Source organism: Haliotis rubra, unplaced genomic scaffold (genome assembly GCF_003918875.1).
Source record: "Haliotis rubra isolate DU_JTF1 unplaced genomic scaffold, ASM391887v1 Scf1100, whole genome shotgun sequence".
Taxonomy (NCBI): domain Eukaryota; kingdom Metazoa; phylum Mollusca; class Gastropoda; order Lepetellida; family Haliotidae; genus Haliotis; species Haliotis rubra.
Window position 1 is genome coordinate 238428 of NW_025765005.1, and position 19354 is coordinate 257781.

At 39.4% G+C, this 19354-nt stretch overlaps 1 protein-coding gene across 1 annotated transcript; it reads left to right on the plus strand.

Annotated features, from left to right (window-relative positions):
- The first annotated feature begins 1393 nt into the window (after positions 1-1393).
- Positions 1394-19039, plus strand: LOC124286584. Its single transcript, XM_046722958.1, has 17 exons — positions 1394-1527; positions 3629-3942; positions 4386-4540; positions 5230-5482; positions 5883-5988; positions 6449-6545; positions 6904-6999; positions 8184-8234; positions 8692-8776; positions 9113-9172; positions 9375-9551; positions 11132-11270; positions 12458-12566; positions 12868-12940; positions 13024-13170; positions 13584-13723; positions 18371-19039. Exons 1-17 carry the CDS (start codon positions 1476-1478, stop codon positions 18594-18596), a joined length of 2280 nt encoding a protein of 759 aa, XP_046578914.1. The 5' UTR covers positions 1394-1475; the 3' UTR covers positions 18597-19039.
- The last annotated feature ends 315 nt before the right edge of the window (positions 19040-19354 follow it).

The following is a 19354-nucleotide window of genomic DNA, read 5'->3' on the forward strand; positions in this document are numbered from 1 at the left end:
TCTCAGTTGACATGTTCCTTGGCTGAAGTCCTAGCCGTAGAAGGTTGACAACTCCAAGTTCTGGCGATTGTCTATCTGCTTTGTTCAAGGCCTATCTTATACTGCAAACAGACGAAATGGAAGAGTTACCCTGAAAAGCAATGCCTTCTTGGTTTGTTTGTACTCTGATGGCCGTAGTTGTTGGTTGATACCGTTAGAGGACCAGGCAATGTAACAACAAGAACTATTTCTAAATGTCTTTTGTATAACATTTCGATTGTGACGAGTATAAACAATGAAATGTTCAGAACAAATTGGGCATCCAATGTTAGAAACTTACTATTCAGAAACGGGTTTTCTCATGTCTGGTTAAACCAGGGCGTTGCTAACGTTCAGCTATTCATGTATACTTTCGAACAACGATTGAAGGATATCGCCTACCAAACTTGGCACAACGAAATCAACAGCTCTGCCTTTTTCCGCCATCATTCACAGTTTAAACATGAACTTTGCCTGGAGACCTACATAACAGAACTAAAATATAAACATCTGATCCGTGCACTTATCAAGTTTCGTATTTCGAATAACAACTTCAAAGTGAACATGTACAGACTTAATGAGGATGCCCCACGTACGAACTATTTGTGTTCATTCTGTGATGCCGCAGAAACAGAAACTGAGAATCATGTATTCTTCCGAGGTGACAAATATCAGCGGTACAGAGACAGTTACTTCAAACAATTACAAAATGTCTACAAAGGCCCACTCACTCTGCCGTCAATTTTGCAATCCAAAACCCCCCCCAAGTCATATACTGCATAGCACCATTTTTACATTATGTTTTTATAGTAAGATCCTAATACAAATTATGACCACTGTTTCAAGAAACTGGCAAAGTTTGTGACTGTATTATAGGCCATGAGGCCGATATTACGAATAAACTTCTGTCTGTCAGTGAAATGATGCTAGCAAGAACCACTATGTCAATCTCGACAACCCGGAAGGATTCCAGGCGACCGCAAGTCCCCAACAATCCATGGTGACGACCAAACCGATCAGGTGGTCAGGAGCCAGGATTTCATGTGTCTGAAGCACATTTGTTGAAGATTTGAGGACATTGTCATTCTTACAATGCACTCCCAATGCATGTCTGTCAAATCAGCAGGAGATTATATTGAGCAAGATTGAGCAAAGATGTCTTTGGCCAACATATAGTTCACTCAAGATTAAACGACCTCTGACTATTTTGCTGACTGCCTTTCCCAAGAATCCTCACTTACTGTAATGAATTCATGTTGCAATTTCGTGATTATTCTGCTACTGGTGTCTTTATGTTTATGTGCATACATACATGTATCGAACCCAGATATCGAACTCAGATAAACGCAAGGTCGTTGCGTGATAACATATAACCTTGTTAGATAATGATTCAAGGTCTCTGTAAGACCGTTCAAAGTGTTACGTAATATCACTCAACGTGTGATGTCCGAACAAAGATGAAGCTGCTGCTGATCGTTGCTGTCCTCACCGTTTCAAATGTCTGCACAGGTGAGTCCAAATATGATAAAAATGTTCATATTGTTTTAGATTTTAGGAAAAGTAAAATTCAATATACATCTGCTCAAGGTGACATTTTCATATCTGTCTGATATGAACCTTATATTAAGATAGCGTTGGCATGATGGCGACCAAATGTGACTCGCTATTGTTGTAATGAAGACAGGATTGAGAAACGGGTGAGTGACATGTCCAAATGTTCTTACAGGTCATGAATTGTGGTGACATGAGGATAATTGGCCAAAAATGATACGCCACATGTTTTATGTGACAAAGTTGCAGGGATGTCCCCATCGTCTCGGGCGCTTCGAGATTGTATGTGCAAAGCCGCGTCCCTTAAGCACTGAACGACCAACGCATAACATACTCCCGGTTGTTATAATGGTCTGAAGTAGTATCCCGCACGTCATGCACAATGCATTGCATCAGTGGCCATCAAGGCCATTTAAAGGCAGGCCGTTGACCCGCACATGAATCTGTGCTGCCGGTCATGATACTTATAGATATATACTTATCTCATAGGCACAACTGTGATTATCAGTGTAGGTACTTTAACCTACTTAACTCAGGGACACACACACACACACACACACACACACACACACACACACACACACACACACACACACACACACACACACACACACACACACACACACACACACACACACACACGAAGAGACAGACACAGACGCACGCACAATATATCACACACACACACACACACGAAGAGAGACACAGACGCACGCACAATATCTCTTTTCACACACACACACACACACACACACACACACACACACACACATAAGCGCGAGCGCGCGTTCATATTATTAAATATATACACTTATATCCCTGCCAAACACCTGCGTCGTGTACGTTACTCGTTTTGATGTAAATATACTACTCGGGGTTTGCTCAGGATCACCGTTTTGAAGAAATGTTTATGGAACAAAAGATGAAACTCCGTCCTGATGTGCCACACAATGCCAACATGTATCACCTGGCCAATAATCACTTTTCTCACCCGTCAAACCTTAAGAATCTGATTTAAAAGCAAACGTACTTCGGGACCTACTTTGATGTTTGTAATATCAATGGCGCTTATGTGACGATAATGGTGAGATCACACCACGCCCCAGCAAGGATCAGGATGTTTGCCAGTGGGGGATTTTTCCACTCTTCTGTCTGAGAACTGCCGAGTTCCTAGATTTGCCGGAAGTACAATGTTTTCCTGTCGTCTACCAGCTCGCAGACCAAACGTGTTACTGATATGATGTGGGTGGAAAATATTAAGTACTTTTCAGTTTGCTAATAAAGTAACGTCGTGTGACTTCATTGTCGCAAAAGTTTAAAAAGAATAATAAGAAAGGTAAGATACTTTAGGGATGACAACTTCTTTATTGTATTATGATGCGACGTTTCACTTGCTTGACGATGGCATAAGAACCTATACCAAAACGTCGCATGCTGCATTCAAGTGGTTGGAATGTGTTTTAAAGAGACAAAAGTCCAATTTCAGCATTCGGTCCCTTTTTACGGAAAACAACTATTCTTTCATATCCAAAACCCAACTTTATCACTCTTTGTGAATGTGCATGCATTATCATCATAAACAATATCATTTGGACCCATTTTTAACTGTTTTTTACACTTTTGATTTGAATTTTTACATGATTGACAATAGGACAATGGACCCCACCTAAACAAACATGTCGATATCCTAATTATCAATGACTTCCTCAGTCTGATGTTTTGACTCAATAGAGTTACATGATTGGTTGTTAAAACATACCAAACCAAAGTCTTCACTTGCTTGACGACGGCATGAGAACCTATACCGAAACGTCGCATCATAATATATTAATATATTCCAATAAGAAAGGTAAGATACTTTAGGGATGACAACTTCTTTATTTTATTATGATGCGACGTTTCACTTGCTTGACGACGGCATGAGAACCTATACCGAAACGTCGCATCATAATATATTAAAGTTGTCATTCATAAAGTATCTTACTTTTCTTGGAATAAACTCGCTGGCCCCCCTTCCTCACTCACTCAATTTCCGTTGAACATCTGAATTCTTCTTCAGGACAAGACTTTGCTGTGAACGTCGACACCACGAGCGGTTCATTCTACGTCGTTGTCCAGGGGAAAACCTGGTTGGAAAGCGGTCCCTACTTCTTCCGGGCGGATGGAGACATCTTCACCTTTGCCGATGGCTCGCTACAGCTGGTCAAGCACAGCCAGTCCAGTGGTGTTGACCTGATAGGTCAGTGGGACTCCAACAGCTTCGTGTATCAGGCAGGGTCCACTCAGATCGAGGCCAGCATTGTACAGTACAAACCAGATCCAAGCATATTCACCTACAACGATCCGGCTTTACCGTTCGTGTTGTTCAAACAGGTATGACACTACATAACATAAAGACAATTATTTCTTTATTTCAGGGTAACTACCCAATGACATATATACCATCTCTATCCGACATACTGACCCCAGCAGCAGTATCAAGACCTTGAAAGGATACGAACATCCGACCATTAAGCCAAAAATGTTCTAATATATACTCATGCCAATAATGGTTGTCACCCCCTCCCCACCCCAACCCCCACACACACCTCACACACCCACCCCACACCCTCTCCAATTAAAAAAATTGAAGGGGTGACAACCATTATTGGCATGAGTATATATCATCATCAGATTGCAATACGCTGCATGTTTAGGACACGTACATCAGAGGCATAAGAGTTGAATTCTGGAGTTTCAGGAGTTTCAGGACGATTCAATGCTACGTCAATGCTTAGCCATAACTCGTGAACATTTCTGTGATTGTCACGTTGTAGAAGTTCATCACCGGCTCCAACAACACAGCTGCTGACACTGTCTCGGAGACGATTTCTGGCTTTCCAAGCATTGCATTAGAAGAGGTTGAAGTTCCAATGGGCTACCTGTACTTTGCAGGAAATCAGTTTGGTAGCCAGAGTATGCAAGCTAACCTGTAAGTTCGATGATGGGTGAAATATGTGTACAATGATACGGCATTACAACTACAAAAGCATAATGGTGCCACTTTGGTAAAGTTTATTTTCGAAAAATGTTCGAAACTCCTGAAATTTCTTGTTATTTCAAGTATTTATTAATATTTACTAAATTTAGATTATTTCTTGTCATTTCGGTTATATTTTCGTGATTTAGATTATTTTTTTAAGTGTAATTTCAAAACTCGAAAATTCGACAAAATACTCGAAATTACAAGAAAATATTCGTGTTTCATAGAAACTTGAATTAACGAAAAGAACATTGCAATTTTGACTTTGGAAGAAAACTTCAAATAACGAGGAAATCATTAAAATTATGAACGAATAATCAAAATTGTGGAAACATAATCGCAGTATTCAGAACAAACTAAGGAAGCACTTGAAATAACGAGATAGTGTGGCTTAAAAACATATTTTATACACGAAAGTGGTATAATTAGGCTTTCATACGCAAAAGAAACTCTAAACATATACATTATCATGCAATTATTTAAAACTGAATTCTGTTTTTCTGTCTGGTGTCCCCCGCCGTGATGTTGCTGGAATATTGCTAAAAGCGGCGTAAAACCTTACTCATTCACTCACTCACTCTCTGTTTTCTGATTGTCGTTTACTATTTCGAAATGATGAAGCTGTGAGTATATTTCAGATGGGGCGACACAACATTTGACATTCTCTACGGCCACGGAAGCGGCCCACTAGCTTTGTTTGACAGATCTAAGACGGCGAACACCCTGATCATAGCTCCAGCAAGTGAGTTCATGGCATCATCACTCTATCACCAGAACAACCACAAAGGCATCAATAACGCTTTCTGGGGCATAATGGGAGGCGTGAACACTGTGCCAAAAGATTTTGAGACAAGTTACATCATGTTCTGCGGCAACCAAGGAATCAACAAAGTAAGCGCCATACACCTATACTTTCATTGCCATTAATTTACCTTTCACTCTAAACAGGGTGGTGGGGTAGCCTAGTGGTTAATGCGTTCGCTCGTCACGCCGAAGACCCGGGTTCGATTCCCCATATTGGTACAATGTGTGAAGCCCATTTCTGGTGTCCCCCGCCATGATATTGCTGGAGTATCGCTAAAAGCGGCGTAAAACCAAACTCACTCAACTCTTAACACAAACTCAGACTTAACGCTGGTGGGCATTGCTGAAAGCAAACTGTTCACTCATTTTCTTTCCTCTTAAAATTTGCCCCATTAAAATATTTTTCAAACGACTAACATTATTCTCCATGTAAGATCTACTAAGAATTCTGTTGTTGTGAATGAATGAATATGTTTGATGTATGTAGGCCTTTGTCAGCTGGGGAGAAATACTCCAGACGTGGTATGGGCATAAGGAAGAATTTGTCAAATCTGATATGACAATCAACTATCTAGGATACTGGACTGACAATGGTAAGTGCATGTTTATCAACAAACGGACATCTGTTACAACTCTTCGATATCTAAAATAGGAATAATAACAGCCATGTTTATGTGTTTACTTCACCTTGAAAGACACGAGGGTGAGATCATATTTATCATCCAACATAATTCATCATCCTCTATATTCAACAGTAATAACCTGTGTCTGACGCATGTTCATGTCGAATATTATAACAGCGTTACTGTCAGAGGTTAGGGATGTCATTTGATTGTGATGCCATGTTAATTGATGATGTAACAATGGTCTGCAAAGCATTGTGATGACGAATACTTCTGATATAGACCACTCAAAACCAATCCATGTTTGGAAATAATCGAAGCTGTTTGGCATTTGTGTTTGGAATTGGGGATAATTCTAAGTTCTCCCCATTCTTGCAAATACGCCAGTCTTATAATCATACCTGTGCATGTCGGACATCCATTTTCACAGGTGCATATTACTACCACGAGTCAGAGAAAGGAAAAAACTACCAGGACACTGTTTTGGATGTTGTCAGTTACATCCAGCAAATTGGGCTTCCAGTCAGGTATGTTAACAAACCCTGCACTGATATTTGTAGGACTTCAAAATAGATATTGAATATCATATCGAATATTATAAAATGAAAAACCGAAATGTTTTTGACCGTTTCTTTTGCAAAATAGGAATATATTTTACAATGAGAGAAAATTTAGATTCTAATACACATACAAAATAAAAGATCAGAAATGAAGGTGCACTCTGAGATTACACAGGTCACAAACTATATCATTCCGAAACTATCAAAACAAGGGCTGGCAGTCCAAATTTACTGTACACATCAATTAACAGCCAGCAATTGTTGATTTAAATTGATACTTTGTAAATAATATCTGGGCTTTAAGTCTTTATTGTCTATTTTCCAGATATTTCCAGTATGACGATTGGTGGTACTACGTTGATTCTCATCACGCCATCATGCAATGGGAACCCAGGCCTGACGTGTTTCCCAACGGATTGGAGTACGTTAAGGAAATCGCACTTCCCGTTGTTGAGAAACCACTGAATAACAGTGGTAAAAAAAGGTTGCATGACAAAGTGTATAAGACATCATTGCTTAATAGGAATATGTAGGAATGACAGAAAACAAAGCATATGTAAGATAGCGTGGAATGACAGAAAACAAAGCATGACATGATAGGAATGTGTAAGATAGCGTGGAATGACAGAAAACAAAGCATGGCATGGTAGGAATGTGTAAGATATTGTGGCATGACAGAAAACAAAGCATTGCTTGATAGGAACGTGTAAGATAGCGTGGCATGACAGAAAACAAAGCATGACATGATAGGAATGTGTAAGATAGCGTGGAACGGCAGAAAAGGTATAAAATAGTGTGGCATGACAGAAAACAAAGCATGGCTTGATAGGAATGTGTAAGATAGCGTGGAATGACAGAAAACAAAGCATGATAGGCAATGTACATGGTAGGAATGTGTAAGATAGCGTGGAATGACAGAAAACAAAGCATGGCTTGAAGGAATGTGGCATGATAAGATAGCGTGGCATCACAGAAAACAAAGCATGACATGATAGGAATGTGTACGATAGCGTGGCATGACAGAGAACAAAGCATGGCTTGATAGGAATGTGTAAGATAGCGTGGAATGACAGAAAACAAAGCATTGCATGATAGGAATGTGTAAGATAGCGTGGAATGACAGAAAACAAAGCATTGCATGATAGGAATGTGTAAGAGTAGCGTGGAATGACAGAAGACAAAGCATGGCATGACCGTACAAGAGAGCACATGTATCAAAGAAAGAAGAGTATCGCATGACAGGAATGTACCAGATAACACTTCATAGCGGTTGCCAAGTTAATTCATTTGAAGCTTTAATGCAACATGTTTATGGACAATATATATTCATGCGCTCACTAAATTCAAGAGGAATGTTACTGTGAGCAAGTATGTCAAGATGATATGTCATTATCTCCTAAGTTAATCATTTTTGGATAAAAGATTATTAATGTTTAATTATGTAACAAATGTTTCCTGAAACGTTTTGTTGAAATCGATCACAGGTTAGGTTAACGTATACATTTAGTGTCATAACAATAAGTACATGCCATACCGATGATGAACACGCTTGTCTGAACAAAGTCACATTGCCGTTATTTACATTATTTTTTGTTTGATATTCAGGTGGCTGTACAACAAGACTAGCCTGCCTGTTCTGGCTCACAGCAAGTTTTGGTAAGTTCCAGTCTCATCCTAACATTTGTCATCTAAAATATACTCGCACGTGTACATTGAGAGAAACGACATTGATTCACTTGTGAGCTCTCCAGGTGTTGGTGAAGCCATGAACATTTTAATTTTTCAACTTGATTCATGCAAGACTTTTGACTGATTGAGAGTTATTTTACGACACAGTCGGATGTCCTGGGAATTGGTTATTGGATCTTGTTTGATGATTGGAGCATTACAACCGACATGTTTAAATATTCAGTTTGCGTCATTTTGGTGTTATTTTTTCAATGTTTCGTTCTGTAAAACCAATCGAGAATCATGCTCAGGGTAAATCTGAGATTCAAATCCATGAATTCAGTGAAGGTATTCAGATGCAGACCTCGACTACTTGAGAAGAAGGATGAGTCATGTTTCCCCTAAGGGAAGCTGAAACTTTGAACCTTTTTACTTCTTTTGCCAGGTCATCTAATAATACATATGCCAAGAAGAATGGAGGCGCTTACAACTTCATTATTGATGGGGAAAAAGCACTGCCAACTGATGAGGTGAGCACATTTTCCCGTTTCTTTATTGTTTAAAATCTCAATACATAAATACTCCCGAATGTCAAAACAATCTAGTCATTGATACACTCTGAGCATGGTCAACACAGTCGGGACCCTATGACATGCATCCGGGCATATCAATAAACCTGACCATCCCAATGATTTTGTCTGGTACAACAATCATAGTCTGCTGGGGACATGTTCCATATAGGAATAACATTGTGGTTCCTGCAGCCCTATCTCAAGCACTCTTAAAACAAATATTGTTTTAACAGAAAACCATATATTGATGCTATGTGTTCGTGTCACGGATAACTAATCATATTGTTCTTTCAGCGATTTTGGCAAGATCTTATGTCTTCTGCGCGCCAGTGGGGGCTGGTTGTTTTCGAAGAGGTAAAACTACCCTTTCAGACAGTTGTATGTTTATTCTGAGGTAGTACAGCTGAGAAATAATAGTAAAAAAAGAAAAGTCTTCCTTAATTGAAAATGACTATAATACAATGCTGACTAATGAGTTCCAGCCGTTACTGTTACAGGATATTCCTACTCGTAGATCTCAGAAAAGTCTTCGAAGAAACATATTTTCCTGTTTCAGGACTCTTTAGACGCGCAGTTTGACAAAGTGACGCAGCTTCATACTGACGTTAACTTGGGCAGGCAGTGGTTGATGGAGATGGGCAAAGCAGCTGCCAATAATGGCTTGAGAATCCAATATTGCATGACGTATCCCCGCCACGCTCTCCAGTCACTGGAAATACCTGTAGTAACACAGGTGGGTGAGCAACATTGTCATTCAGTGAAACCAAAATGATAAGATAAAAACCATGTATGAAACACACCCTGTACTGGAGCTACTCATTTTTGTCCTGTTTGAAACCTGCATATAAAGTATCAATGTCACCTTCTCGGCAATATGTGTCAAGAAGGCTTGTGTGTTTTCTGATTTTTGACCGTGTAAATACAGGTAACGCTTGGCCATTTCTAGAGGACCGAAAGTAACCTTAGATCAATTCGTTCTTCATGACTAAGGTATCTATCTTTAAAAAATATACATAGGTATGCTTTTTATGTTTTATTTTAGTTTTGACGTATTTTATTCACAAAGTGAAAAGATCAAGGACAAGATCTCCAAGAATATTTATAATAACAAATGTCAGTGCAATCAATCGTTGTGTACAATGATATAAGCCTATTCATATATAAGCAATGAGTATCGATAAACCTTTGGTAACCATACTTGAATGCAGTGTGTTAATATCCACATTTCACATTGCTCAAGTGGGCACACGTGAGACATATTAAGCATGTCAACTTCATTGTTAAGCCAAAATATGAGGTTGCCTTGTGTTCCTAAAACCCTAGATTCACTTCACAAGTCTGTTTCTGTCGACCTGTATGTAGTATTTCACATAATATGAACACCGTGAGCTTTCATTTTATACCCTTTAATTACTCATATTAGTATTTCCACCAATTTTTTGACAAAAATGTTGCTCCAGTTGAGCTAGAATCAGCTCATAATAGAAATGGTCATTGACTGACCTCATGAGTACGTTCAGTCGAACGGCGTATAGTGAGCTAGGGTTACAGCGGATTGAAATAAGTTCCTTCTAACCCTATAGCTAAAACACATGGAATTATCATGAAACGCCCCTCCTATTATAAGAAAATCGAGGGCCGCTGCAAATGATATTGGACCGCTCAACCTTAACGACGGGCCACTATCAGTTCTGTTGTCAAGTGACGTCATAGTGGGTGCGTGGGCTTATGGTTCATTCGACATTAATTGGCTTTCGACTGGCAGATATTCTTGGTCAAACAAGTCAAAGCAACCCGAATTCCCACTTGTAATAGCGGTAATATTGGCTTTCTTGTTGGTGCTAACCTTAACAATTGCACTATTAAGGCTGTTGATGGACCAAAACCGAACACTGACATAGTTTGACATCTTGCAGGCTATGGTCTTGTCACTTTCTGTTGTGACGTCACTTGAATTGTTCGATGACGTAATTGCAATCGGGCAGTCAACCCCGTCAGAAGTTGGTTTTGAGTAAACTTACAGTCAAATTCCTTCATTGTTTCCTTTTTCTTTTCAACACAAATTCCATGTATTTTAGCAATAATAACGGTAATGCTATTTTTGAGGGCATTATCATTTGCAGAAGTCCTCGGTCTTTTTCAACTGCCCTCCTTCGTCGGGCAGTTAATGGAAGACCGCGGGCATCTGCAAATGATAATGCCCTCAAAAATAGCATTACCCTTATAGTAATGTGATGCCTCACCGCGCAACTGCTCACTACCTCAGAGGAAGTATTTCATTCTGCTGCACTGAATGAGTATTCACTTTTTCAGGCAAGGGCAAGCAGAGACTATCATCCCGGCAGTGACCACTGGAAGATTGGCTTGACATCACTGTTGGCTTGGGCAATTGGTTTAGCTCCGTATAAGGACAATTTCTGGACAACTTCAAATCAAACAGGCAACTCATACAGTAAGGAAACATTTTCAAACAAATCCACACAGATCAACCACATAGTTAATGCCTAATTTCCTTTTTAATGCGGTACTGTTCCATAGTACTGAGGTAGGTTTGCTAGTTTTGGAACTATCACATTACGTTTATCCAGATGAATGGAATTATTGCCTAATATTGAGTTTAGTTTTACGCAATATTCCAGCAATATCAGGGCGGGGGACACAGAAAATGAGCTTCAGACACAATGCCTATATGGGGAATCAAACCCGGGTCGCCTTAACCACTAGGCTACCCCACCACCCTATTGCCTTATGTCTGAAAGGGTTTCATGAAGTATTATTATTTTTTGTTATTATCATAGTTCATTTGCACCGCGCTATTTCCATTCACAGTAAATGCTCAAAGCGCACAGAATTAAAAACATGGTCACTTGAGATGAAACTAGTCATCTGGATATGATATTCTGAAGAGATGAGTTTTGAGACTTCGTTTGAAGTTATGTAGATTTGAACAGTTTTTCAAACATTCAGGCAGTTCGTTCCATGTCTTTGCGGCAGCATACTTGAAGGTTCTCTTCCCGTAGCTGGACGTTCTCACTGGAGGGATCCCGAGCAGAGACTTGGATTCGTAAAGCATAGTTGTGGGCAATTGTTGAAATGCATAAGCACGTGGGAATATAATTCCATCATTACTGAAATATCGTGAAACTATTCACTATAACTTAGTAGATGTATGTGTGTATACAGAAGGATGGTGTACATATAATTGTGTCATATTTTCACCACTTTAAGTGATGTTTACTGAAATGAGAGATGAAACACTAACAAGTCTTTGTTTACTAGAAAGTACTATTTCCAGAGACAAAACTAAATGCACTTCAGGTTCAATTTTCAAGAAATTTGTAATTTGCATTTGTAAGTTTTACGAATCTAAACTCAATCTAACACACTTAAAACATTTTTAATCTGAAGATAGTAAAAAATCATTGTGTTGAAGTTGAAGGTACCTACGTTAAAATTTCGAGTTATCCATGGTTCGACACAACTGAAAAGTAAACGGATAAATAACGATTGCGAATGGACTAAACTTTTACTTCGAAACAACACTCGGTTCGACACATTAAAGTTCGACACAGCGGCGTTTGTCTGTATTCTATGTTTATATTTGCTACGCCGCTGATGAAGTGTTATATTTTGTTCCAGACGGGTCGGAACCAAACACAGCGCTGAATGCAGTTGTCGCTACTCTGAGCACGGGTCCTGTCGGTATAAGTGATATGGTCGGCGGGTCGAACAAAACATTAATCATGAGGTAAATACATCACACGTTTTCAAAGCTTTGTCAGTGTGGAGACACCAAACCTCACACAAGGCTTGGTGAATAAGGTTTGTTGAATGAATCTTGTGTAACGCCGCAATGAACAGTGATTTCAGTCACATGAACTCTACGTGTTCGAGGAGTGTTGTATATGTTAAGGAATATGTTGCAATATTCTACTGTTACCATTGGAATTGGACCAGGGACACCAGACTGTAATGATTATAACAGTTACCACAACTTTTGTATATTTCACCCAAGCAACTAAATCAATGTTTCCTAAATTTGTTTGCAGATCTGTCAATGAGGACGGACTTATTCTGAAACCATCTCGTCCTGCTACCGCCATAGACAATAGGATTCGAAGAGTAAGTTCAATTTTACAGAAACATATATCTCGAGAGCTCTACGCGTTTGTCTGAAATGTAAAAAACATGGTCTTACTTTTCAGATTGCCTTTGGAGACTTTGAAGGACCAGACGGAGAGGTATGGTCCACATATTCAGATTTCGGAGGACAGAACAAGTATGGTATCATCCTTGCCGCAGAGCTAAATGGTGACTACTCGATAACGCCCGACACTGCTGGCTACAAGGGAGTAAGTTGACACAGTGTTTTGTTCCGTTTACAAACGTTAACACAGAGACTTGATTGGAGAGTGGAAAGTCGGTGGTGGTGAATACAAAACCACCCTGTCAAGAAATAGTCGTAAGAATTTTACGTTTGTTGGTCAAAAGTAGTATAGAAACCACGTTCAGTCAAGGCTCGTGGGTGTTGCAACAATAAGCTTTCTTATTGAAAGTGTTGCCTTGAAAGGACGTAGGATTGGGTTGAACCTACGTTCTTGGTACATTGCTTGCAGTCGTTCAAAAACAACTCGGTTGCCTTCTTATGTGTTTTCATGGTCATAAACACTCTGATAATATGTTAAGGCAGAACCACAGTACTAGAGCTATACTGCCGTTAGGTAATGGTCGATCTTTATGTGCAATTTTTTGGTCTCTCTTTCAGTTCCCAAGTTCCATGATCTTCCCTTACAACAACGCTAGCAAGATCCAGCCTCTGACAGACGCTAAACCCCTCACCATGAGTGGCTGCACCACTGTGGACTTTTGTCTATTCTATGTCTCGCCTATCCTGAAGGTTCAGGGGTACGTATGACAAAAACAGTTTAACACCGTTGTGTCGAACGTTGAAGTGCCGAACTTACAGTTCGACAATGGTTGCACCACTTACAGTTCGACAGTCATGAAATATTTCAATTTCAGAAACTGAACCACCTTTTAAAATGAGGGACTATAATCACTGAAAGTGATATGCCCCTGAGTCATTATTCTGATTCTTAAGTCAGATGCCCAACTGAATGCTGAGTGGAATGACTATGTAACTTTATCCTCTTTTGTCTGGAAATTGCACGCTCCTTCCGGATGAAGGTATTGTCACACAGTTTATATGAATGTCCTAAAACAGTCTCTGTTCCACAGGTTCGCCAAATCGTGCTCGGGTAAAGACATAAAAACATCAATTTATTCTTGAGTTTCTATTGCTTCATATTCAATTCTTCTCAGTTTAGGGGTAACAAAGTCAACAAAAAGTTCTGGACGACAACGATTTTATTATACTGCACTGGTGACGTTACAGTATAGATCCATATACCGCAGTCAGGCAAACCTAACTAATGACATGGAACAGAATTATCTAGAGTAGGTGGAGGATTAATAGTAACAAAATAAATATCATAATATTAGACATAGGAGTGAAAACCTGAGCAGGTTAACGAACAACAGAAGGATTACATTTGAACATGGTGGACATTGGAACACACGATGAAAAAGTGAATGAGTGAGTTACAATTTATAGTCACAACGACAATATTTCAGCCACATCGTGACTAAAACAAATTATAATTTCATAATAAATAAAGGCAAATTATAAAACTCTGTCAACGAATGACAGTAAAAAAAACCCTATATACTATCACATATTTCAATTCAAAACTAAGTTAAATCTAAACCATATAACTGTAGATTACAATACGATATAAAAAAGGCTCTAGATCGCCAACAACCGAAGGTTGGTCACCATACTAAAGAACATGTGAACTGACAATACATTTACTTCCTGCATGGACCCTAGCTGGATTTACACCTTCCCTTCAGATGTTGGCAAGTTTTCGCAATCTAGCCATACATTAAAATAACATATACACTGCGATTAAAAATAGTATTAAGTTTAATTTTACTTTAATTGTTTTGGGACTTACGTACCCTCTCAGGAGGATACGATGAAAAAGCCAAACAAACTAGAATAAATTACTTATGTGGGATAATTGAAATAAAACTACAATTGGATGAGTTAATTGTAGGCTGAAATAGCTTTGAAATCCGTTGATGGAAGGCGTGTAGTAAAACTCAAACATTTCTTTAACTATATAGTATTTGCACGGTTATTTGACATTTGGTCGATAACAATATGTTTAAAACGACTAACAGTGTCCATTCAAAACTCTCATCTCCAATGAAATAATCAAAGTTACCCTTTTTCGGAATATTAATATGAGCACAACGGAACGTATTATTTACCGCACTGAAAACAGCTCCTGTTGCCTTTTCTTTCTGAAGTACGACCTGCAGAATAGATACACGAGAGCCTCCCTGAATGGCTGGTAGGTGGCGGTGTAGATGAAGACATTCCACAGGCTGTTGGATAGGAGCGACGTCATAATTATCCGAACCAGGAGAGTCGGTACATTGTCTTTACCGGACATGTAATTTGTAATAATACCTATTGTGAATGGTACGTAAGAAATGCAGAAAACGCTTGTTGACATCACACACATCAGAGGAAATTTGACCTCTGGTTGATTGTTGACTCCTTCAGGGCGTACTTGTTTCTTACCCACTCGCTTCCTGAAGAAAATGAGCACGAGACAGATGACGATCATAGATAGCGTGATGATCGGAAATCCAACGGATGCCATGAGATTCGGCACGGTATCGAAGTCTACAATACAAATGGCAGAATCTTCACGGAAGTAGAAGTCCCCATCGGGTACAGTTATCAGAACGACTCGTAGTAAACTGAGGAAAATGGAGATGGTCACTCCTTGGACGAAGAGCTTTTTCGTAACAATGTGGAAGTATTTCAACGGCCAGCACACAGCAATGCATCGTTCCATGATGGTCAATGCAACGTTGAAGACCGTTTGACCTAATATAAAGGTCAGTACACAAGAAGCCAGACTGACCATTGTATCAGAGTAGGCAAATCGGTTCAGGAAAGCAGAGGGGACGATGAAAACCAGAATATACAGACCCATGAAGAAGTCAAAGACGGCCATCCAAGTGACGGTCCACAACGTTGGCAAATGAAGCTCCTTTGTCTTTGCGACGACGAGCACGACGACTCCGTTGGCGGACATGACCAGCAAGGATACAATAAGATAAATAACAGCAAGGGGGAATAAACCGTCATTCGTATGTGTTTCAGAATCCGGAGTGGCTGTTGAGTTCATGATTCTTAAGGGAACTTTGTGCCAGAGTCTTAAGGATATGTCTCAATCTGACAGAGAGAGTCTGATGCAGTGCATATGCATGAATGATGTCTCCATATATAGTCAATGGTGCTAAGTTGATCATGTAAGACCCAATGTGAACTAATAAACATTATTAGATGAACGTAAGTTATTATCGTGTTCATGAGGTGTTCATGAGGCTATTGGGTGTGATAATGGAGATTAACCAGTTTAATAGAACACCTGTACATGTATTGATGTGTTGACACACACTCGCAGGCATATCAACACCTTACCTTCATATAGAATTTATTGAAATCGACGCCCTCATCGAAATATTGACTATCGACATCCTGTGCGTTAAGCCACGCCTAAAGTAAAAGAATGTCAAAATCAAAACATATTATTTCTCTTTTTTGCTTGACATCATTAAATGCAACTGTGCATCAAAAATGGGCAACTGGAACCGATATGTGAAAAGCAAACGTTTTGTTTTTTTCTCTATTTTGCTTACCTTTATCAAATACAGCTGTACATGTATGTTGCCAAACAGGGGCAACTGCCGCCGATATATAAGTGAGAAACATGGACTACGATCTATATATACTCAGTAGAATTAAAAACTTCACACTCATGAATTGGTAAAGAGTGTATTGAAATTTGTTAACTGACAGTCATGAATATTGACGGTAAAGACATTGTCAAAGACGACATGCCGCACGTCAACGCCCACGTGCACCATTCTGTAGCACATGCAAACGAGTTTTGGACGAAAAGTGTGTTTTCACGTACCACTTGTCACGTGACAACATGAGACACGTGTTTTTCTGCTCACTTGCGCCCGGTAGAGTGACAAACCAGGAAAACGAGTTCAAATAAGAATTGATACTGTGAATTTCAATGCCACGACTGTCAAATGTTCAGCGTGAACGTGCCGTTGGCATGCTGCACACGGGTACGACCGTAGCTGACGTTGCAATGGTGATGGGATGCAGTCGCCGGACAATCCATAATCTACGGACACGGTTGCAATTAACGGGCTCCACAGATGACCGTCCCCTTCCTCACCACGTGTGACGTCACAAAGAGAAGACCGCTATATTGTGTAACGTGACCTTCGCAATCGATTTGTCACTGCAGCACCCACCAGAAATGAAGTGTTCCAAGGTCGTGTGCCTGCGTAAACCATACGTAATCGCCTGCGAGCCGCTCACCTTCTTGTACGGCTACCATATCGTGGACCCGTTTTGACAGCCTTACACCGACGTCAACGGCAGCTGCGGGCACTTGATATAGACTCAGAGGCAGTGGAAGATACAAATGCAGCTGTTTTTATGTTTTATTTTTCTACATATTATCTGTCAACCTCAAGCAAATTGGTTTTGCTACGTTCCAGCCTTACGATCCCCATTTTGTTTGAAATTTTATCATGGTACCCCCCACAAGCGCAAAATCTGCAATAAATCCACCACAAACTTCAGGTAACAAAATATGCAAGAAACCTTTTTGTGTGTTTGAGATAGGTAGACGTCCGCTAGAATCAAACTTAGATATTAAAGTGCATAAAAAAGCAATTTGAAAGTACAATCGCTTGTTAAAGTGATTTCCCTTCATGTTTACTGAAACAGCTTGTTTTGGAGACACTACCCACCCCCTTTCAGACGACGAAATAAGGACATAACGTATTCTAATGTTTTAACTTTTTCACACATGATGCTAAAGGTTCAAAGTAAATACTGAATGGTCACACAAGTGTCAACTCTCAGTATATTGTAAACAGGGCCAGTTTGAATATCTTGAAAATAAAATGGGGGCGTCCTTAAAGAAACAGCCCACGACTAAATATGAATCAAGCAATCCAAAGCTTTGACTCTTGATTATGACGGGAAGTCATCCAATACTATACTAACATATTTTATATGTCATTATCTGAGGGCATACCATTATCCAAGAGGTACTAAATGACGGATCGTTTTTCATTTTCTGCATTTTTTTTCTAAAAATATTATACCCCAATATGTTGTGATGACTAATATCTCGTAAATCACATTACCCACATATGTGAAATTTTTTATACGGCTTTGCTAATGATTCCTACAAACTAAAATGGAAGCTGTTCAAACATTGGACATCAAGAATATAGTTAGGCCGACTACTTTTTGACCGACCCTCGTATGGTAATGGTAGATGGTACAGGTTTACCATTCCGTTTGGAACCAACAAGCACGAGTTAACTCTTTACAGAATAGTCGACAGATATTCTAATGCGGATTTATTGTTTCAGAAAGCAGGTGCTCATTCAGGGCGAGTTAAGCAAGTGGGTTCCGATGTCCCCGCAGAGAGTAACTGACATCAGCATCGGTGACGACATCATCATCAGCCTGACTGGTGCAGCTGCAGAATCTGTCACCTTCTGGTTCAATGTGAATGGAGTGTCCTCCCCTGTGATGTGCAACCTCGGACCAGGCGGCATTGCTTCTCTCAGCTTTAATGACCAAACATGCCGCTGAGAATGAAACCATGTCAGAATTACTTTTTAATATATACGGTTCAACAAACCATATCTAAAACCTACAATCAGATAATAGAATTAGTTAAAATATACAAGTATTTGCCCGACCGTCGATTATAAAGGCAAACAAAACGTTGAAGATCCTTTAGTGATGAAAGTGAAAAACCGATATGATATGATTCAATGTCACCAACGCATCAAATCGTTGTCATAATATTTTCAAATGGGCACTGAAAGAAAATCTAAGTTTCTTGCCTTGGCAATTATTAATAAAAACGTAATTCTTTGTTGGCTTTTATTTGGCACTGTAGCCACTTCCACGCGTCGAATGATTTCCTGTTCAAGATTTTATATATAAGTAGGTTTTGGTTTTATTGTATTTGGAATCATGCTTATTCGGAATTTGTCATATGTATGTAGTATTAAAAATGAAATCTCTTATTTATGTCTTCTAACATTACATATGATGGTGAAACCTGTTGAAACTACTGAGAGAGTTTGTGTCTACCTTACGTATTACACTTATTACAAACACCGTCATGATGAATGTATCCTGACCTCTAATTGTGTTTTTGTTATATCTGTTTGTTCTGCAAAAGAACCATATGAGGTCAATCCGTCAAAACTTGACATACAAAACAGAGATCTTGATTATAAATATGTTTTGTGTATTTCTTGTAAATTACATATGCTAAGTCTGACTTGAAACCGTTGAAACATATGAAACTGAATCAGCCAATTTGCATTTGATAGTAA

What these genes read in the sequence shown, in the direction of transcription:
- LOC124286584 (XM_046722958.1), top strand. Translation starts at nt 1,476, where the DNA reads ATGAAGCTGCTGCTGATCGTTGCTGTCCTCACCGTTTCAAATGTCTGC. An exon ending in GTGTTTCCCAACGGATTGGA is followed by an intron (nt 7,000 to 8,183) that starts GTACGTTAAGGA and finishes TTTGATATTCAG; the next exon opens with GTGGCTGTACAACAAGACTA. An exon ending in AACAAAACATTAATCATGAG is followed by an intron (nt 12,567 to 12,867) that starts GTAAATACATCA and finishes ATTTGTTTGCAG; the next exon opens with ATCTGTCAATGAGGACGGAC.